Below are 23,460 nucleotides of genomic sequence, written 5' to 3' on the forward strand. Positions count from 1 at the left end.
GACTACCTTAAGAATATTGTGACGTTGCTTTAATTGCAATAAACGAATAGATTGCTGAAGTTTATTTATGTTAAGATGGATTGCCTTACCAAATCTTTTAAATGACAAGCCTATGCTGTTACAAGAGACAAGAGATGCTGGAATGTTGATCGAAACACACAGTGTTGGAAGAACGTATTAGTTAGCATCAGCGGAGGGAATGGAGAGGCGACGTTTCGGGTCGAGTTTGAAGAAGGGTTCCAACCCGGAATATTAGCTATTCATTCCTTCCACAGATGCTATCTAACCTGCTGAGCTCCTCCAGCCTTTTCTGTTTCATCAACATTCATATGCCCATTGACAAAGTTGGTGTCAGATCTTATTTTTAGTTAGCATTTGTTCTCCACATGTGATGTTCACAAATAAACAGAAGGCAATTGCTTTGTGGTTGCCAATATGTATTTGTAGAAGGTACTCAAGTTATCTCCAGCCAAATAACACAGTTGTTATATATCTACATATATATTGGGAGCAACAATTACAAGGGACTCGCTCGGCGACCATCAAGTGGCATCTCTACTTCACCAGAGTCCCATTATCGTGGGGTGATTTTCTTCAGGCTTCGATTGAGCTACAAAATGAAAAATAAAACGTGTGAACACTTGTGAACTTTTGGTGAAAAGACAAATCTGGACAAAGTCTGTCATTCGCCAGGGATAGGAATGTAGACCTCCCTCCCGTGTATAAAAATTCAGATGCTACCAGTGACGCCACGGCAGCGATAACAGACTTTGTTCAGATAAAATCAGTGTTTTGTCATATGTCTGAAAATGAGTAATGGAATTCGTACTTGCAGCAGCACAACGGGTTTGTAAACACAATACTCAATAGATAATATGATAAACATACATTAAAAAATGTCCAACAAATAAAAGAACAATAATAGTGCAAAACCATCTGGAGATACTGGTCATTTTTGCCAATAAGGCTGCAAGACATTGGAGCAGAATTAGGCCATTCGGCCCATTGAGTCTGCCCCACCATTCGATCATGGCTGATCTATTTTTCCCTCTCACCCCTTCTCCCCGTAACCTTTGACGCCCTTAATATAACGTATTAACACTCCCAGTAATACACAGTCCACCGTAGCAGCATGTGAATCTGCAATTGGTAAGTCTTTGTGTCTACTCGACTGTAACATATCGTTTATATTGATTCAGTTTTAGGATCTGAGTGTCACAGGCAAAACATTTATTATTCAGTCTTAAGATGCAGGAAATGGTTTTGCTCTTTTGCTTCAAGGCTTGAAGGCTCAGGAGCACTGAGAAGGAAGGTGGATGGTCCTTCTTTATAAAGGCACTACCCAAGCTGGAAGAATCTTCATGAAGGCAGCGAGAAAAGGCCAGTTATAAGAGATGGAAATGTTAGTTACTTAGTTTAGTTTATTGTCACATGTACCGAGATACAGTGAAAAGATTTCTGTTCAGCTCACCTCCTCAAATTTGTGAATCTGCCTGATAAAAAAGTCTCCGTATCTCCTGGCCACTTTGGTATCTGCGATGTGGATCATATCCTGAGTGAAGGGACAAAGACAAAGATTAAGCAAATCCAAACAGTTCCATTAGTGACCAAGGCATGGTCCAGTGTTTTACCATTCACCAGTTCAAGGGGTATACCACCTTCAACAGTATAGGTTCAGGAATAGCTACTTCCCCACAGCCATCAGGCTATTAAACCTGGCTCGGACAAAACTCTGATTATTAATAACCCATTTTCTGTTATTTGTACTTTATCAGTATATTTATTCATGTGTGTATATATTTATATTATGGTATATGGACACATTGATCTGTTTTGTAGTAAATGCCTACTATGTTCTGTGTGCTGAAGCAAAGCAAGAATTTCATTGTCCTGTACAGGGACACATGACAATAAACTCACTTGAACTTGAGTTCAGTACTTTACAATGTTACCGGAATCTTTATCAGCAACAAGTGGATATGGCGCCTTCAAATGGGCGGCACAGTGATGCAGCAGTAGAGTTGCTGCCTAACGGCGCCAGAGACCCAGGTTCAATCCTGACTACCTGTGCTATCTGTACGGAGTTTGTACGTTCTCCCTGGGACCGCGTGGGTTTCCTCCGGGTGCTCCGGTTCTCTCTCATACTTCAAAGATGTGCAGGTTTGTAGGTTAATTGGCTTCGGTAAAAATTGAAAATTGTCCCTTGTGCGTAGGATAAGTGTACGCTGGTCTGCGCGGACTCTGCGAACCTGTTTCTGCACTGTATCTCTGGTCTAAAGTCTAAATCTGCCGGCATTCTAAGCATTTTAGAAAGAGACACTGGAACTACAGATGTTGGAAACTTGAGAAAAATACAAACTGCTGGAAGAACTTAGCGGGTCAGGCAGCATCTGTGAAAGAGATGGACAGGCAACATTTCAGGACTGATCTGAAAAAGGGGTCCCGACCCAAAACTTCACCGATCCATTCCCTCCACAGATGCTGCCTGACCCACCGATTTACTCCAGCGTTTTGTGTGCTTCACTAAGTATTTTAAAAGATCGACTGGAAGGATAGGATAGACAATCCTCAAAAATAAAACGTACCTTGTCGATGTAGAAGTCAACTTCTGAAGCTGACTGAAATTCACCATCGAGGGCTGAAATGCCACTGGTCCACACCAGGTTCTTCATCTTGTGCTTGAAGACTAGGAGGTTGATGCGAAACTCCTGCTCAGTCATGTCAAGAAACCCAGCCAACTTAACCACGGGCATTGTGGTGTATAACTTCAGGAAACTGCAAGAGGAGAGAAAGTGACCCTTCAACCAAAAGGAATTTCCGAGGGGTAACTTTTTCACACAAAGGGTGGTGAGTGCATGGAACAAGCTGCCAGAGGAGGTACACAAAATTGCTGGAGGAACTCAGCGGGTGCAGCAGCATCTATGGAGCGAAGGAAATAGGCGACGTTTCGGGCCGAAACCCTTCTTCAGACTGATGCCAGAGGAGGTAGTTGAGGCCGGGACTATCCCATCGTTTAAGAAACAGACAGGTACATGGAAAGGACAGGATTGGAGGGATATGGGCAAAGCACAGGCAGGTGGGACTAGTGTAGCTTGGACTTTGTTGGCCGGTGTGGGCGAGTTGGGCCGAAGGGCCTGTTTCCACGCTGCATCACTCTATGAGTTGGCATATACAGAAAGGTCAGTGTGGGTCAATTGGAAACTGGGAGATCCTGTAGGCCTCGGCGAGCCGAGCACAAGTGTTCGACGGAACGGTTGCCGAGTCTACGTTTGTTCTCGCCGAAGTGGATCGGGACTCAGTTTAATCACTCATACCACACTCCCCCTCACTGTCCTATCGATACATGAATGAGGTTGTTAAGGGCTTGGACACACTAGAGGCAGGAAACATGTTCCCGATGTTGGGGGAGTCCAGAACCAGGGGCCACAGTTTAAGAATAAGGGGTAAGCCATTTAGAACGGAGACGAGGAAACACTTTTTCTCACAGAGAGTGGTGGGTCTGTGGAATTCTCTGCCTCAGAGGGCGGTGGAGGCAGGTTCTCTGGATGCTTTCAAGAGAGAGCGAGATAGGGCTCTTAAAAATAGCGGAGTCAGGGGATATGGGGAGAAGGCAGGAACGGGGTACTGATTGGGGATGATCAACCATGATCACATTGAATGCTCGAAGGGCCAAATGGCCTACTTCTGCACTTATTGTCTATTGAATGAGGCCATTCTCGGTCATTCCTGTCACATGCCGAGCTCACATACCTACGGATGGTGGAAAGTACCGACTGCTGCTGCACCTCATCCATAAAGACTTTCATTTGCTGCAGGAAGGGCTCCTTGTGATAGTTTGGATGCACCGAGTCGTAATTTGGCACCACGGGCGACAGGAACTTGGGGCAGGCAAAACTGAACGACTCCTCAAAGATATTCATCTCTCTGCAATGAAAGGCAAGATTACAGGAGAAAAGATATTAATATTAAAAACAAAAGCTCTGGAAAAACACAGCAGCTCAGGGAGTAGCTGAAGTCTGACGAAGGGTCCTGACCCAAAACGTCACCTATCCATGTTCTCCAGGGATGCTGCCTGACCTGCTGAGTTCTCCAGCATCGTGTGTCTTTCCTCAATATGATCTTCTGTCCCCATTATCTTCAATTCCCTCCAGGTGCTTCGGCTTCCTCCCGCACACCAAGGACATGCAGGTTTGTAAATTAATTGGGTTCAGTAAAATTGTCTCTAGTGTGGGGCATGTGAAAGTGGGATAACAAAGATGGTTGGTGTGGACTTGGTGGGTCAAAGGGACCGTTTCAGTGTATCTAAACTGAATATTGAAGTGCACAAGGCTACTTAAACCAAACGATTCAGCAGCAGTCTCAGTGGATGGGGCAGTATTATCCGAATGCCATACCTTGTCCGCCATAATCAAAGTTACCACCCAACTGATTTCCCATCAGAACGTAACACACTTTTTCTGTACACTGTGATCTCTACGCTTCTCACACATCCACTTTTCAGTAATCTGCTGTGGGTGGGAATGCCTTCCGCTGTCTTGATCAAAATAAATTCAACTGGAATTAAAAGGGCCTGAAAACATCGGACTGGCTGCAGAGGCCACAAATGGGCCACGACCTCGGGTGTTTCACAGAGGAAGAGGACTAAACTTTCTGGTGCCTTTCCCCACAGTGGAAAATGTTGATTCTGTTGTGGGGGGACGTTTGTGTTCAATTCTATAATGTGTTGTGCCATTTTTCTACTTTACATTTTTCTATGGATGTACGGAAACTTAATTATTTATTTTATGTAAAGCACTTTGGTTTCAACGCGAGTTGATTTAAACGTGCTATATAAATAAAACTTACTTACTTACTAACTAACTACTTGTCTCTATTGAAAAAAAACCACAAAGTGCCGGAGGAACTCAGCGGTTGAGGCAGCATCGGTGGAGGGAATAGATAGTCGATGTTAAAACCGACTTTGATGACTCTGTATCTCCTTGCACGATACGATAGAACTTTATTTATCCCAGGAGGGAAATTGGTCTGCCAACAGCCATAAAACACAAGATACATGAAACTAAAATGATGAGTGGAAAAGATTGGAGATGTGCAAAGATTGCGGGGAGGGGAGTCAGTCTACCCCACGACAGAAGGAATTATGTGTGGCTTATTATCACATTATGGGGTATGTTGGAATACAATGTGCTGGAGGAACTCAGTGGGTCAGGCAGCATCTGTGGTGGGAATGGACAGACAACGTTTTGGGTTGAGACCCTTATTCAGAATGATTGTAAGACAATGTGGAGAAAGCTGGAATAGAAAGGTGGTGACAGGACAAAGCCTGGCATGTGATCAGTGGATACAGGTGAGGGAGGGGGTTGACTGGCAGATGGATGGATGTAAATGACAAAGACTAGAGATGAAAAGGAGACAAAAGGGTGTCAGGTAAGGACACATTGTACAACTGAATTTATAGATGCTGCATGAATGCAAGTTGGAACTAATGAATGACGGGTGATCCAAGCGACTGCAACATGACAATGTGGAGGAGACCCACCCTTTCTGCATGCGCAGCATTTTGTCTCCGTATTTCTCTCTCAGCTGGGTATGGATGCTCTCGTCGATCCTCATCGGGTACAGTGTCAAGGCGATTGCCAGTAGACTGTGCATCTGCTCGTTCTGCTTGTTTATCTGCAAGTACATTTGGAGAAGGAGTGGGGAAGACAGAAAATAGAGTCATAGAGCGATACAGTGTGAAAACAGACCCTTCGGCCCAATTTGCCCACCATGTCCCAGCTACACTAGAGTCCCACCTGCTAGTATGTGGCCCATATCCTTCCAAACCCGTCCTATCCATGCACCCGTTTCTTAAATGTCGGGATAGTCCCAGCCTCAACTACCTCCTTTGGCAGCTTGTTCCATACACCCACCACCCTTTGTGTGAAAAAGTTACCCCTCAGATAGTTTTTGATTTATTTTAAATGTTATTCCTGTTCTGTCCTACATTGTGATTATTATTCGGAAAAACCTTTAAACAAACCATAAAGAGAGATTGTTATCTCCCATTTACCCCCATCTTTCCTCTCTACTGTTCCATTCCACCTTCATTCTGTCCTCCAGCTTGTCATTCCCTATCTGACACCCTTTTAAATCCTTTTCATCCCTAGCCATTGTCATTTATTCCATCCATCCGTCCCCACCTCTCTTGTCCAGTAATCCCTGCCCTATTACAATCAGTTTGAATAAGGGTCCCAACTCAAAACGTAGTCTGTCCATGCCAATCCAGCCTCCCCACGTATATCCACTTATCACATGCCAAGCTTTGTCCAGCCAATTAACCTGTCAGGCAGCAACTCTACCGCTGCACCACTGTGCCGCGCCTAATAATATATTTATGCTCTTTGAATGTTCAGGTCAGGTCGGGGGGAGTTCCCCCCGCCACGGGTATCATTTCATCCCGTGCTACCTGCTCCATGGTCGGATAGTCGGCGACTAAACCGTCTCCCCCACCTGGTTTGCCAGGTGAGGAGGGGGCTGTGGACCCCCAGCAGGACCAAAAACAAGACCCGTCAAAGGGCAGATGAGCTCCTAGCAAGCCAACGGCCATCCACACTTCAGTAGAAGTTGCGATCACTGTCGTACACGGCATTGTAAGGCACCGTGCCCATTGATGTTTTCAACGATGCAGATGATGATGATTTTTTTAATGTACTCCAAATTAGACTAAGGAGTTACAGACACAATATTTCTTTAAGAAAGAACTGCAGATGCGGGAAAAATCGAAGGTAGACAAAAATGCTCGAGGCAGCATCTACGGAGCGAAGGAATAGGTGACGTTGCAAGGGAAATTACCAGGTGAGAGGGTGGTTTGGGTGGGAAGGGACGAATTGACCAGGGAGATACGATATTTCTGTTCACATACACCCCACTGTATACAACACAGCAGAGCAGTGGGCAGGATTTGGTACAGGCACCAATTGTTTAACACTATCTGCAAGAGTACCAAGAAAGGAATGTCTCAGATTTGGTCCTCGATGTGAGATATTGAGAGTAATATATTGGGCCTCAGTTCCCTTCATGGGAAGGCTGCCTATTTCACTGGAATATGTGTAGTGTCAGGGAAGGAAGGATTGGTGCTTCTGATGAAACCTAGTTGTTTAGGAGAAGGTAGGTGGGTTTTGGTCAGCTGTGGAAGCATCAATTGGTGATGTGTTGAGAAAAATAAAGAATCAAAATGAAATGATACTGCAGCAAGATCAGCAAAGTCAAAGCTTGGAAAATGTCAATGATCCAAAATTTTATGGAGGTTTTTGGATCCATATGAAGTTTTATGGATCCAAAAGGAGTATGGAGAGAAGGCAGGTACAGGTTACTGAGTTGGATGATCAGCCATGATCATATTGAATGGCGGTGCTGGTTCGAAGGGCCAAATGGCCTACTCCTGCATCTATTTTCTATGTTTCTATGTTTTCAGTTGAATCATTTAAATGCAGATAGATCAGGAGACATTTCTTATGCTTTACAGAAATTTTGAAGTACGTTTTACATGAATATCCTCAAGATACAACATCCCAAATACTCTCTGCGATGCTGATTACAGAATGGGAAGTAGAGTTTCGGAGACCCGCAGAGCATTTCCGCTTTGGATCACACACGCCGCAATTGTTTACCATTTCATATTTGTAGGTTGAGCGCTGAAACATGTTCTTGGTTCTCTGAATATACAACAAAATGTTGGCAAACACACGGATCGAATCCTGGTAACGTCGCATCATCAAATAGGCAAAGCCCACATAGTAATAAGTCGTGACCTGACACTCTGGCACCCTGGAGTACATACTCTGCAATGGAATCAAACAAAATTTGGGATATTATTAATACGGAATTGACGCAGATAGAATTAAATGGATAAATACAAGAGAAAAGGTTTGAAATATAAATTCAGAAGATACACAAATTTAAGGGCCTGTCCCACTTACGCGACTTTTTCGGCGACTGCCGGCACCCGTCATAGGTCGCCGAAAATGTTCAACATGTTGAAAATTCAGCGGGGACCAGAAAGACGCTACGACTCTTTGGGCGACTAGGAGACTACTCACGACCATACAGGCGACACCCTGGCGACATGTCGCGGGGTACATGAAGCCTGTATGGCCGTGAGTAGTCGCCCTAAGAGTCGTACCTTGTTTTGGTCGCTGCTGGATTTTCAACATACTGAAAATTTTGGGCGACCTGCAACGACCTATGATGGGTGCCGGCATTCGCCGAAAAAGTTGTGTAAGTGGAACAGGCCCTTAAATCATACACCTACAAAACACAGCGTTAAATTTAGCTTGGAACAGTGTGGGCTATCCAGCATTTTAGACATTAACTTAAAATTAGTTTACCGTTCTAAGGGAAAGATGTGCAGGTTTATCATTTATTAGATACACACAGCCAATGTCTGTGCAGCACACAAGTCTGTTTTTAAGGTACACAAAAATGCTGGAGAAACTCAGCGGGTGCAGCAGCATCTATGGAGCGAAGGAAATAGGCAAAGTTTCGGGCCGAAACCCCTCTTCAGACGGGTTTATGAAGAAGGGTTTTGGCCCGTAACGTTGCCTATTTTCTTCGCTCCATAGATGCTGCTGCACCCGCTGAGTTTCTCCAGCATTTTTGTGTACCTTCGATTTTCCAGCATCTGCAGTTCCTTCTTAAACACAAGACTGTTTTTAATACTGCCAAAGAATTCACAGGCTCAAAGGAATAAAAGAAAAGACAACCAGGATGAAGAGCCATCAACACTTGCCTCCACTGGTGTAGACTTCCAGTTGGCGGCTAATGAAAGATTGCTTTATAACATGGCTTTCATTTTCTTAAACCAGGCACCTGTCGGTCAGAATCCACTTCTCACTCTTTTGACAATCAAGTCTGTAGGATCCCTATAAATCTAGCAGCCAGGGTGAATTACTGAACCCAGACAAACCCAGTCTGAAGAAGGGTTTCGGCCCAAAACGTTGCCTATTTCCTTCGCTCCATAGATGCTGCTGCACCTGCTGAGTTTCTCCAGCTTTTTTGTGTACCTAGGGTGAATTACTATGTTGTTACATCCTCCCCTGCTAAAACAGCAGCAAAAGAACGGTTCCACTTACTTATCTGCTTCAATTATTGCAGGATTATTATGGGGTAGAAAGAGCCAGCAGTTTTCAATAATCCTAAGACATTGTTACATGTCAGTAGGTAGCAGCACATCAGAAGTGAAATCTATAGAACAATTAAAATCTTACTCTATTTTCACTCACAGTTGGGACAAATTATCTTTCAGTTTCTGCAACTGGGATAATGGTATTAATTAAAAAGTCGCATCTGCTGCCATATAATTAGGCAGAAATGGACGCATGTTCAGACTACAGAAGGCTTTGAAGTTACACTAACACAAGACTCAGAAAATACTGCATCTTAAAATGGAGAAGTGAAATCTTTAATGTGTGCTCCCCTCTTCTTTTATTTCTCCTTCAGCCAATTACATTAAAAAAAAACTCTTGGCTAAGTATATAAATCTGAAGTCTAGTTTGGTTTATCATATTCTCAGATTCTTTGCTCGTTATCTGTGGCGCTTTTAACTTTTGTAAAGAAGCGTCAATGTTGGGCATCCAGCACATAACAAACTTGACTGTGACACAATGGAAAGCCAATGTTAGTTCAGCGAAACTCACCTTTTTATTGAGTTCAATGTTCTCAAGCACTTTGATGGCCTGGTAGTAATCTCCAAGAAGGGAATGGAGACGTAGGAGCCCAACCAGGCTGAAATATCCCAGCATCTTGTACAGGGAGTGTCGTCCATACTCCCCGGCAACACTCTCAGGGTCTCCTGTAACCAACAAAAGGGAGATTTGTAGAAAGGAACTGCCGATGCTGGTTTAAACCAAAGATAGACACAAAAAGATGGAATAACTCAGAGGGGCAGGCAGCATCTCTGGAGAGAAGGAATGGGTGACATTGCGGGTCGAGACCCTTCTTCAGACTGAGGAAAATATATTCTTATGCAGAAAACAAACATGTTTTTAATATTTCCGGAGAATGCACAGGGACAAAGGAATGAAAGGAAGATAATCAACCTCTTCACAGAATTAAGTGACGTCAACACTTGCCTCCACTGGTATAGACTTCCAGCTGCCGATTGATGTTGGATTTATCCACTAGGGAATGCAAGACATTGAGGACGCTGTGAACATTCCAGATTTTGGGATTCGACCGTAGGAAATCAATCTCCTCCTCTGTCTTCTTGGCTGTTTTGCAGCGGTACTGGCTGAAAGATTGGAACTGTGTAGAGAATCGGGGGAAAAGTTGGAATTAAACAACTTCAATATAATGCATGTCAACCTTTAGGCCAAATCAAGTCTGGGAAAAGCAAATGAGAGACATTTCTACTTGTAATCTGACCAAATGCTTGGCTCCACTCTATAGGCAAACCTCTGCTTGGTTCTGCTCAAAGGCAGATTTGGATTAATCAGAATATACTTAAATCAGTCCGGGTATGTGTTGCAGAGGTTAGAAGGAGGTAGGGATCAACTACACATAAATATGAGGACAAATAGGGTAACAAATCGATTTTATAACCAATCCAACTCTAACCAAACCTAATGTTATAAACTAGGGTCATAATATTCTACTTCACAACATCAGGCTCGATTAGAGGTTTTTTTTCTCTCACAAAGGTGTGGGGGGGGGCCTGATGAAGCAGCGGGGGGGGCCTGATGAAGCGGCGGGGGGGGGGGCCTGATGAAGCGGCGGGGGGGGGGGCCTGATGAAGCGGCGGGGGGGGCCTGATGAAGCGACGAGATGGGGCTGTTGAAGCGGAGAGATGGGGCTGATGAAGCGGTGAGATGGGGGGTTCTGATGATGTGAATGAGCAGGTTAATAAAGTGTCTGGAGAGTGGCAATAGAAAACCAAAATGCATAAAGGCAACAAAATAAAATACCATTGAAGACTGAACAGCTAATCTGACAAAGCACAATGGTACTGAGAAATAATTGATTGAAGAGGATTTCAAAATTATCACATGAAAAAAAAAAAAAATTTACTATTCGATTTAGAAAAAAATAAATGCAGCCCCTTCAAAATTCTGATATTGTCAGGAAATGTTAGTCTTAAAAGGATGACATGATTACCCATAACAAGAGGCCAAGTGTGAGCATTCAATAATGTTTCAAGCACGGGAGCTGGTGTAACTGGATGAACTCCGACAGTAGCCGGCTCCACTAACACACACAGGTCTATCTGAAACAGAAAAGGGTTGATATCCAGGCAAGTTAACCTGAAGAGAAGACAGAAAGTCACCTGGTAAATGAACTCGTCAATGATGTCCCACAGCCACTGATTCGGGAGCTCCAGGGGAACAGGGCCATCAGCATCTAAAGGAAGGACAAGAGATGGTTTGATTTTAAAATGACGACATACACAGAACTGTACGGCACCATGTCCGCACTGGACATGATGCCAAATTAATCTAATCTCTTCTGCCGACACATGATCCACATCCCTCCATCCCATGCCTATCCAGGTGCCATTGCAAAATCTACAGACCCGAAAATACAAATATTCTGGTGGTTATTATCGCCTGGAGTAGCAGCCTCCGACTTCTCACTGAGAAGGTCATGTATGAAAAAAAATATTCTCCTCACATACTCTTTGGTCGCTTGCTATTCCAGTCATTTTTACTGAGTCTTTCAAGCATTCACGATTCCCGAAAAAGGGTCCTGACCCAAAACATCACCTATCCGTGTTCTCCAGACATACTGCCTGACCTGCTGAGTTATTCCAGCACTTTGTGTCTTTAAAAAAACTGGCATCTGCAGTTCCTTGTTCATGCACAATTCCCCAGAGTATTTCTGCACATTTATTTTTACATATAACTGCTAACCCACGATACTTAAGCATTCTGGTTTTACTGTTCCACACACTTGGATTTTTGTATGAAATTATCAGAACTTGTTGGCGGCAAAACCTAGAGGAAGTGGAGCGATGGGAAGCTTGTGCAGAGAATAAATACTCAGTTCATTGCCGTGGAGGTCAAGACATTGAGTATTTATAAAGCGGAGATTGAAAGATTCTTGGCTAGCAAGGGCATCAAAGGTTACGGGGAGAAGGCCAGGAGAATGGGGTTGAGAGGGATAAATAGGTCAGCCATGATCGAATGGCAGAGTGGATTCGATAAGCCGAATGGGCAAATGTTTTAGATTTTAGAGATGCATAGTGCCGAAACTGGCCCTTTGGCCTACCGAACGCTGTAAGGCAGCAACCTCACCCCAGCGCCATTGTGCCGCTTATTCTGCTTCTATGTCTTAAGGGCCTGTCCCACTTGGCCGTCATTTGCGCGTCACACAGACGACGTGCGAAGATTTTGTACATCACAAAATCCTGCGACGCCGCGCGCCACTGCCTATGTCATCACGCACCATGCGCGCATCACGTGCGTGTCACGACCCGTGCGTCGTGACGCTTAAATGATGTCGCGTAAATTACGCGCAAATGACGGCCAAGTTGGACAGGCCCTTTACCGTCTAAATGGACCCTGGGTAGAACAACCATGCCTGGCCCACTCTATGCAGCGTAGTGAGGCTGCACATCAGAAAGGTGCACTTTGGTTGATGTTTTGTGTTCAGACCTGGTTTGATTGCAGCTTTGAACTCATTCTCAGCCTCCTGTTTCTCCCCCTTTGCAACAACCAGGGTTTATTGTTTTACACTGAGTATAAACACCAATACAGAAAAACTCTTTTACCCAGCTATTCCTACAATCCACATCCTCCCTCCACCCCACCCTCACGCACATCTCTGTTCCTCGGAGTTATATCGTCCAAATTAATGATCTCTTCGACTGTGACATGATTAGATGTGACAAAGTAATTATGAAATAATGCTAATATTCACTGAGTTTCTCCCTTTCTGTGGGGAGTGGCAGGAGAAAGAAAGAGGAGGGCAACAGGAATGAGTTTCAGAAGAAAGAGAACAGAATCGGTATTTTACAAAATTTCTTACTGAGAATGTAGTTGAACAGATTGCAGTAGTTGTAGTAAGATTCAAACCTCTGTTCCAGCGAAGGTCCGCCCTGGGGAATGCAAGAAATATTTAGTAACACAGAAGCGTCGCAGGCTCAATGTGTAGAACTGCAGATGCTGGTTTAAACCGAAGATAGACACAAAATGCTGGAGTAACTCAGCGAGACAGGCAGCATCTCCGGAGAGAAGGAATGGGTCTCGACGAAATATCACCCATTCCTTCTCTCCAGAAATGCTGCCTGTCCAGCTGAGTTACTCCAGCATTGTGTGTCTACCTTTGATCCAGCATCTGCAGTTCTTTCCTACATAGAAACAGTCTCTTTGGCCCTCAATTCATCAGGGAGAATATTCTTAACATAGTGACTGTTAAAGTGCACTGTTCAGACATGAAGAATATTAGAACATTTTGATGCATATTAAACAGCTGCATGCATTGTTTGTCTTCATTCATAAGTAATTGCCACCCTCAGCCAAAGAGCTTTCAGGTATAGGTGTGAATACTTAGAAACGTGCCTTACATTAAGGTGATCCTGGAGAGTTAGTGGAGACACTGGATCGCTGTAAGGAGGATACCCACATTGTGCAATTTGACGTGTGGCTTCAACATGCTTACAGTGAATTTCCCTTGAAAATCTGCACCATGATGGACCTTGCATAACAATGATATCACTATTGATTTCAACCAAAGGGAAGGACCTTAAAAGATGCTGCCTGACGTGCTGGGTTACTCCAGCATTTTGTGTCTATCTTTGCTGTCTGACTAAGTCTGAAGAAGGGTTCAGACCCGAAACGTCACCCATCCTTTTTCTCCATGCTGCCTGACCCACTGATTTACTCCAGCACTTTGTGTCTAACATTGCCGGCTCCCTACTTTCTTTTTGCATTAAGATATAGTTTAGTCTACAAATGACACAGTGGCACCACAGTCTGCGTGGCAGCCTCACAGCTCCAAGGACCCACATTCAATCCTGATATTGGGTGCTGTCTGTGGGGAGTTTGCACGTTCTCCCTGTGACTGCATGGGTTTCTCCAGGTGCTCTGGTTTCCTGCCATATCCCAGAAAATTGGCTAGGTTAACAGGCTACCCTCGTAAATGGCAAATAAAATCAAGGATATAGAAGAGGGAACAGTTGGTGAGTTGCGGAGAAACAAGGCGAGGCGGACTGGGACCAAGAGGCTTGCTCCCCTGTGCTGAATGGCCTCCTTCATTATATGAGCAAGATATAATTGTACAGAAGCTTAACATCCCTTCAATACTTAACTCCCTGTGATAAATGTTCAACAAACTAACACTTAATAGTCACACTGTGCTGTGGACTTTCCAAAGATTATCAAGCCAGCCTGCAGTTTTCGCATCAAGCTCTCTCATCTTTCCACGTGTCTACCATTAAGCATTAAGACTACAGATGTTACTGAGAGATTGCAATCAGGAATGCAAGCCAGAATTGAAAATAAAATTCTCAGAATAAGCCTGAAATGACACATTCTGTAGATTAAATAAATCAATCCAAGGAAAGGTCCCGACCCGAAACGTCACCTATCCATGTTCTCCAGAGATGCTGCCTGACCCACTGAGCTACTCCAGCACTTTGTATCTTTGTTTGGTAAACCAGCATCTGCAATTCCTTGTTTCTCCAAATAAATGATACTATTGGGTACACAATCACAAGATCCAAATTTGATTTTTATAGGCCAGGGTGTGTTCAGCTGATTAAAGTGTTATGAAGCTAAACATGTCTCTGTGTGATTTCACACAGAGATTATCATAAGAAATATCAAATTATTAGAAATAACAGTCTGTATTGTTTTATATTAATTATCGAGCACAAATAAGAAACTATAAATAATATCTTTGCATTTACATAAGTATTTAAAAATAGCATGCAAAATGGTATGTATAAGAAACTTAAATTACTTACGCTAACTTTAGCATAAATGTGCCTGTAGTAGAGCTCCTTATAAAGAATAAGGAAGACAGCATCTGGAACAGACAATTAAGCAGATAAGTACAGTTTACTGAATCTCAGCGATTACTTCTATCAATGGAGGTGGTGAATTAAACAGTATTAGGATTTGAGTCAGGGGCTCAGGAGGGGAAAAGCAAAGCGGAAAAAAATGTCACACTCACTTTGCAGACAATCATGCAAGTGAAAAGGATCCCATGCACTGACTTTAGAGATACAGCGCAGAAACAAGTCCTTCGGCCCTCTGGGTCTGCATCGACCAGCGCACTAGGGACAATTTACAATTTTACTGAAGCCAATTAACCTACAAACCTGCACGTCTTTGGAGTGTGGAGGAAACCGGAGCACCCGGAAAAAACCCACACGATCGCAGGGAGAACGTACAAGCTCCTTACAGACAGCACCCATGGTCAGGCTCGAATCTGGGTCTCTAGCGCTGAAAAGACACCAGCTCTACCATTGTGCCGCTTTGTGCCTGGAATCTGTTCCTATCCCATTTATACGGAGCCCCTAATATCGAGTTTTGAGAATTCTGCAAAGTTCCCATGACACCAATCATTTAAAAGGGTAAAATTAAAGAAAATGTGTGTATTGAATAGTTTTTATGTATTCGTCTTATTCTGCAGCTAGGATATAAATTGTGCAGGGTTAGACTCTGTTAACAAGGAATATCAATTTGAAAACTGAAAATTGTACCGTTCCGACATATGGAGGCAATTGTCTCTGCTTCGGGCCAGGGTGAGTTTTTGAAGAACCTCTCTGTCAGTTTGTTCCAGCTGAGGTAATAGAATAAACAAGGGAAATGAATAAACATAAAAAATATTTTCTTGAACAAAATTAATCCAACATATTAACTGTCTCTTCCTCCACAGGTGAGGTTTACCGGCATATTGTGTTTCTAATTCAGAGTTTAAAGATATCGCCAAATGCTTTAGTGATATTTATACTCCAGCCATGATGGCCAAGAAAATATGAAGCATCTTTCTAATTGTAATGAGGTCTTGCAGAATGATCAACTTTTTTAAAAGCTCCTTTATTCCCCCCCCCCCCCCTCATAACTATAAAATTGTTACTAATACGCCAAATAATTCCAAGAGATATGTCTGCTAGTTGGAATATGAAAATTACTCCAGAAGAGTATTTTCCTTAACCATTTAAGGTGAAACGGTTAACATGAAGAAGAAAGGAATGGAGTGTCATACCCCTTTCGGCCCAACTTGCCCACGCCGACCAACAAACATGCCCCATCTACACTGGTCCCACCTGCCTGCGTTTGGCCCACATCCTTCTAAACCTATTCAATCTATGTACCTGTCCAAATGTCTAAAATAATGAAATAAAGAGGGACAGAGAACATTCACACTGAACAGAAACACAAAGACCAGCTGAGCCGAATAGCTTGTTTTGCTATTCGCACATCATACAGCGTGCAAACGAGCCCTTCGGCCCAACTTGCCCACACCGATCAACATGTCCCTTCTACACTAGTCTCACCTGCCTCGTTTGGTCTATATCCCATTTCTGGATTGAATCTCGCTGGATGGTCTTAACACTTGCTGACAGACCTATATTTCAAAAAATACTGCAAACTGATCTTCTGCATTTACTAACAAACAAATATGTAACTGCATATTATATTACTTGTACCTGTTTTCATAGATATCCTGAATCTCATAGAGCTTCTGTTCAATCAGATCACTGGACACACGGTTGGACTGCAGCTCATAGACCTTCTGTTCAATCAGGTCAGTCACGGTCTTGTGGAAGTATTGGATGAAATTTTTTATTACTTCTGGGATCACGTGGTAAGTTTGTTGTTCATACTGTCGCTCATAAGCAAGGTCCTGCTTGGGATCCCCTGGGAACACATGAAAAGCACTTTCAAAATACTGGCAAATTAACTAGTTGAGAACCGTTGTATAGGAAGGACCTTCAGACATAGAGATACAGTGCGGAAACAGGTCCTCCGGCCCAATGAGTCCGTGCCGTCCACAGATCAGCCCTCACACTAGCACTAGGGACTATTTATAAAAGCCAATTAACCCTCAAACCTCTACGCTTTTGGAGTGTGGGAGGAAACTGGAGCACCCGGAGAAAATCCACGCGGACACAGGGAGAACGTGCAAACTCGGTAGACAGCACCCGTCGTCAGGATCGAACCAGCTCCTTGGCACTGTGAGGCAGCAACTCTACCGCTGCGCCACAGTGCCTCCCAATCCTGACACTCATGGTTGCAGTAAAGTATGCAACTGAAATCTCCTCTTCTAGTCCCAGAACTGGGATGATTACAACAGCGGCATGTGACCGATTTCCCACAATATCGCAGGAAGAGGTTTAGGCCAAGCCTGAGTGAGAGGTGCAGAGAGAGATCAGTTGAGGACACAAGTTTTCTGAAGAGCTTTTCCATCAGGCTTCTTGGGCTGTGGGCTCTTTAGCCCATTCGTTAATTGCCTCTATTATGGATCTGCTGCCGTTGTTGCTCTCACAGACCGCTTAGTGGATGGATCAGGTTCAGGCAGGTCTCCCAGAATATTTAACCAAATGAGGCATGAGCTTCCATTCTCCTACAGGCAAACTATCCTTAACACTCCCTTGTAAGAGTGGAGAACGAATATCTACACTTATGGTCAACCTCAGCCACATCACTAAGGCTTGTTTCTGTGCAACTACTTTTTGCAGCACAAATCAGCTTATCCTTGTCGCACATAATGGTGTGACAACAAAATAATTAAATAAGGATTTACCAGTATGAAGGTCGTATTCAGCATTGTAGGCGTATGGATCGTACTATGAACAAAAATGAAAACAACATCAGCAGTGTGAACTTGAAAATACGAATTGGTGTGGTACAATTAAATTGGTGCATACAACATTCAGATATTTTTTGTTTTCATAAGTTCGAGGAGCAGAATTAGGCCATTCGGCCCATCAAGTCTACTCTGCCATTCAATTATGGCTGATCTATATTTCCCTCTCAACCCCATTATCCTGTCTTCGCCCCATAACCCGACACCCTTACTAATGAATTTTAGTTTTCGTTTTAGAGATACAGCATGGAAACAGGCCCTTCGGCCCACTGTCCATGCTGACCAACGATTACCTTTACACTAGTTCTGATATCCCAGTTTTGCATCTTACACATTGGGGACAATTTACCGACAAACCTGCATGTCTTTGGAATGTCGGTGGAAACCAGAGCAAGCTGGAGAAAACCCACGCGGTCACAGATCGAATTCACGAACTCCTTAGGCAGGATCGAACCGGGGTATCTGGCGTTGTAAGGCAGCAACTCTACCACTGCGCCACTGTGCCGTCCAAGTTAAGCACACAAAAAAATCTGTAAAATAATTCACTCATCAACCGTTTCTTAACCTACAAAATATTAAGAGATATAATAAATAACAGTATCCTCAGCAACAAGATATGACAATGCAGAATTGTGCAAATAAGCACCCTTCAAAATAAATGTTATATTTTGAAGGAACTTGCAATAAGTAGCAGGATAGTTTGGCTAATGTGAATGTACCAATGTCTGCTTAGCTTTCATCATATCGTATAACATTCAGGTTTGGGATGGTAAGCAGCACATAATATTTGCACTATGTAGTATCTTTTCATGATTCTTTCTGACATTCAATGATATTACTGTCATTGTTACTGAGCTGAAATTGGGCGTGTCACAAAGGTACAACTGTAACGGGTTGATGAAATAAAATCTGAAATATGGTCTCCTCACATTTTAACTCACATTATAACTACACAAGTTTTAGCTCAATTTTGTTTTTACACAGAGGCTGGTGGGTGGCTGCAATGCACTGCCAGGGAGGCTGTGGAGGCAAAATTATAGTGGATTTTAAGAGACTTTTAGATGGGCAAATGGATATGCAGGGAATGGAGAAATGTGGATTGTGTGCAGGCAAGTAAGAGTCGGTGGTGGCATTATGTTCAGCATATACATTGTGGGCCGAAAGGCCTGGTCCTGTACTGTATCTTTCTATAAAGAAGACAGACACAAAGAGCTGGAGTAACTCAGCGGGTCAGGCAGCATCTCTGGAGAAAAGGAATAGGCGACGTTTCGGGTCGAGACCCTTCTTCAGACCTTCCACTCCAGCTTTTTGTGCCTGTCTTTGGTTTAAACTAGCATCTGCAGTTCCTCCTTTCAATGCGTCTCAGATAGAACAATGAAATTCTTACTTGTAGCAGCACAACAGAATATGTAAACATAGTGTGTAGGAAGGGACTGCAGACGCTGGTTTACACCGAAAATAGGCACAAAAAGTCTCGACCCGAACTGTCACCATTCCTTCTCTTCAGAGATGTTGCCTGTTCGGCTGAGTTACTCCAGCTTTTTGTGTCTATCTTCGATGTAAACAATAAATGAGAAAAAAAGTCAGGGGGGGGGGGAGGGAGAGAGAGAGAGAGATGGTGAGGCAGAGAGAGAGAGAGAGAGAGAGAGAGATATAGAGAGATAGAGAGAGAGAGAGACGAGAGGAGATAGAGGTATATATATATGTGTGTATTATATATATATATATATATATATAATATCTGTAATATATATGTGTGTATATATATATATATATGTATTATATGTACATGTATATATATGTATATATATATGTGTGTGTGTGTATATATATATATATACACACACACACACATATATATGTGTGTGTGTATATATATATATACACACACACATATATATATATACACACATATATATATATACACACACACACAAACACGTATATGTACACACGCACACACAAATATACACACATACACGCATATTCACATATATACACACATATACGCATATTCACATATATACACATATATATTATATATATTATATATACACATATATGTACACGCACACACATATATACACGCACACACATATATACACACATACACGCATATTCACATATACACACACACACACACATATATATTATATATATAATATATACACACACATATACACGTATATGTACACACGCACACACATATATACACACATACACGCATATTCATATATACACACACATATACGCATATTCACATATATACACACACACACGCACGCAGCAACACATAGCACACACACACACGCATACCAAGAAGACACACCTCACAGAATAGATACCACACACAAAGAGAGACACACACACAGAGACACCACAACACACAAGAGAGAGAGAACACACACACCACAGAGAGAGAGACACACACACACAAGAGAGACACACACACACACAAGAGAGAACACACACACACAGATAGAGAAGAACACACACACACACACACATAGAGTAACACACACACACAGAGAGAAGAGTACACACAATCACCAGAGAGAGAGACACACACACACAGAGAGAGACACCACACACAAGAGAGAGAGACACACACACACAGAGAGAGAGAACACCACACACAGAGAGAGAGACACACGACAACACAGCGAGAGAGACACACACACACAGAGAAGGACAACAAACACACAGAGAGAGAGACACACGACACACACACACACAGAGAGAGTACACACACACACACACACAGAGAGACACACACACACACACGATGAGAGACACACACACACAGAGAGAGAGACACACACACAACAGAGAGAGAGAGACACACACACACAGAGAGAGAGACACACACACACAGAGAGAGACACACACACACAGAGAGAGAGACACACACACACAGAGAGAGAGACACACACACCGAGAGAGAGACACACACACACAGAGAGAGACACACCACAAGAGAGAGAGACACACACACCGAGAGAGAGACACACACACAGAGAGAGAGACACACCCACACAGAGAGAGACACACACAGAGAGATACACACACACAGAGAGAGAGACACACACACACAGATATATATACACACACACACACATATATATATATACACACACACACATAGATATATATACACACACACACACATATATATACACACACACATTATATATATATATACACACACACACACATTATTTATATATATACACACATTATATATATACACACACACACATTATATATATATATACACACACGCACATGTATATTATATATATATATATATATATATATACATATATATATACATACATACACACACAAAGATACATGTTCCATAAGCAAGTGATCAAAAGCTGTAAAAACCATCACACAATAAATCACAATCTGAAGGAAAGCCATTATTTTGGGCCATTTGTATATTTTCTTTACAAGAAAGGACATAAATAAAGAAGTTTGTCGGCGCTCCCGCCTAGGCCTCGGGCTCTCTGTGGGGAGTCGGGGCGAGAGTTGGGGTAAACACAACCAAAGCTCCACAAAGCAGCTCGGCCTCCACCACATACTCCCGCTACGCGAGTATCCGTCTATAAGGCTCGTTACCTGGGCACCTTTCTCCTCTGTTCTTTAATTTCTTTCGGTCTAAATTTTCAGCAGAAACACGCGATGAACAACCAACCGGTAACTTGGGTTCTTCGCCGAAAAGGTTCCCTCTCCGCCGCGGCTGCAACCACCAAAGAACAGTTCCGCTGCTTGCAAACAGGAGGGATCAAAACAAAAGGTCTGCAGAAGGGTCTCGACCCGAAATGTCACCTATTCCTTTTCTCCAGAGATGCTGCCCGACCCGCTGAGTTACTCCAGCTTTTTGTGTGTCTCTCTCTACTGTTTGAAAACTTCTGATTACAGCAACAGAGGTCTCTGGGGACTCAATTGGGCTCAATAGTCTTTCTGTGAAGACTATTCAAAATTGTGCTCTCTCCTTCATATCCATACTTGGGTAGTTACTTTTCCTATTTTTGATATGTTACCAGTTGGAAAAGCTCCATTGGCACTATTACTAAGAACTTTAAGCTTCATCTCAGTTCAGCCATGAATGGTGGTGCTGGCTCGAAGGGCCGAATGACCTACTCCTGCACCTATTTTCTATGTTTCTATATTTCTATATTGCTAAAAATCCCTCAACCAAAAAAAGGCACCGTTAAAAGACATAGAAATTGCATTGTGTAGATTGACAGCTGTGCTTTCTGTAATGGTGATTTGTATATTTGGTATTTATTGCAGAACAAAAACAGAAAATGCTGAAAATACTAGGGAAGTCAGGGTGCATTAATGGGAAGAGAAACAGTTAACATTTCTCGTCTAAAGCCCTTCATCAGAACGTCTTAGGCCTGAAACGTTAACTCGATTCCTCTTGCCACAGATGCGGCCTGACCTGCTTTTTCAGTATTTTCTGTTTTTATTATATATATATTTTTAAAAAACATTTTCATTTATTACAAAATGTTTGGATCACTGTACGGTTGGGAAAAGACCTATATAAAAGTCTTTCTCCCTAAATATTTGAACTGCTCGAGGATATAAATTTTTTAAAGATAATGCTCAAATTCGAATAAGATTTCAAATATTCAATTATTCATATGATGAAAGAATGGAGCGACTGGGCTTGTATTTGCTGGAATTTAGAAAGATGAGAGGGGATCTTATAGAAACATATAAAATTAATGGATTTGACCCACTAGATGCAGGAAACATGTTCATGATGTTGGGGGTGTCCAGAACCAGGGGCCACAGTTTAAGAATAAGGGATAGGCCATTTAGAACTGCGATGAAAAAGTTTTTCACCCAGAGAGTTGTGAATCGGTGGAATTCTCTGCCTCGGAAGACAGTGGAGGCCAATTCACTGGATGCATTCAAGAGAGTTAGATAGAGCTCTTGGGGCTAGAGGAATCAAGGGATATGGGGAGAAGGCAGGAACGGGGTACTGATTGTAAATGATCAGCCATGATCACATAGAATGGCGGTGCTGGCTCGAAGGGCCAAATGCCCTACTCCTGCACCTATTGTAACTGTAATAACAAAAATCTATTATAAAAAAAGGACTTAAACTGTTTCTGGTAATTAGGACAGAGATGGCATATATCTGGATCTGGATGTAGTACACTGAAAAGCTCTAGGTAGAGAGACCATCACTCAGCACTATGATGGCCGTGATGGAGATGCTGTTGCAAGATGCACCTTTGTGTGTGTGTTGATGCTTTTGGAGATCTCTGATGCTGGATCTGGATGTAGTACACTGAAAAGCTCTAGGTAGAGAGACCATCACTCAGCACTATGATGGTTGTGATGGAGATGCTGTTACAAGATGCATCTTTGTGTGTGTGTTGATGCTTTTGGAGATCTCTGATGCTGGATCTGGATGTAGTACACTGAAAAGCTCTAGGTAGAGAGACCATCACTCAGCACTATGATGGCCGTGATGGAGATGCTGTTACAAGATGCATCTTTGTGTGTGTGTGTTGATGCTTTTGGAGATCTCTGATGCTGGCTGGCAGGATATTCCAATCCCTTGCTGTCTTGAAGAAAAACGAGTTAGAGAGTGCTCACATCAGTATTAGGTCCTGTGATGCTTCAAATGTATATATCAGA

At 42.9% G+C, this 23,460-nt stretch overlaps 1 protein-coding gene across 1 annotated transcript; it reads right to left on the reverse strand.

The window, feature by feature from the left end:
- Window positions 1-416: 416 nt before the first annotated feature.
- On the reverse strand, window positions 417-21,551 carry eif3l (eukaryotic translation initiation factor 3 subunit L). The gene is made up of 16 exons (XM_033013527.1): window positions 21,418-21,551; window positions 18,151-18,323; window positions 17,731-17,773; window positions 16,634-16,844; window positions 15,683-15,762; window positions 14,942-15,003; window positions 13,003-13,072; window positions 11,303-11,376; window positions 10,113-10,284; window positions 9,678-9,832; window positions 7,653-7,823; window positions 5,540-5,673; window positions 3,751-3,924; window positions 2,586-2,775; window positions 1,472-1,552; window positions 417-610 (listed from the first exon to the last, which is right to left on the reverse strand). The coding sequence occupies exons 2-16, from the start codon at window positions 18,154-18,156 to the stop codon at window positions 575-577; spliced, it is 1,659 nt and encodes a 552-aa protein (XP_032869418.1). The 5' UTR covers window positions 18,157-18,323; window positions 21,418-21,551; the 3' UTR covers window positions 417-574.
- Between the last annotated feature and the right edge of the window lie 1,909 nt (window positions 21,552-23,460).

This window comes from Amblyraja radiata, chromosome 38 (assembly GCF_010909765.2).
Source record: "Amblyraja radiata isolate CabotCenter1 chromosome 38, sAmbRad1.1.pri, whole genome shotgun sequence".
Taxonomy (NCBI): domain Eukaryota; kingdom Metazoa; phylum Chordata; class Chondrichthyes; order Rajiformes; family Rajidae; genus Amblyraja; species Amblyraja radiata.

Bases quoted from the DNA above. Each gene is read 5' to 3' on its own strand.
- eif3l (XM_033013527.1), bottom strand. The intron at 15,763-16,633 runs GTACAAGTAATA...CTATTACCTCAG, and splicing joins CAGGATATCTATGAAAACAG to CTGGAACAAACTGACAGAGA. The intron at 13,073-14,941 runs GTAAGTAATTTA...TGCATTCCCCAG, and splicing joins ACATTTATGCTAAAGTTAGC to GGCGGACCTTCGCTGGAACA.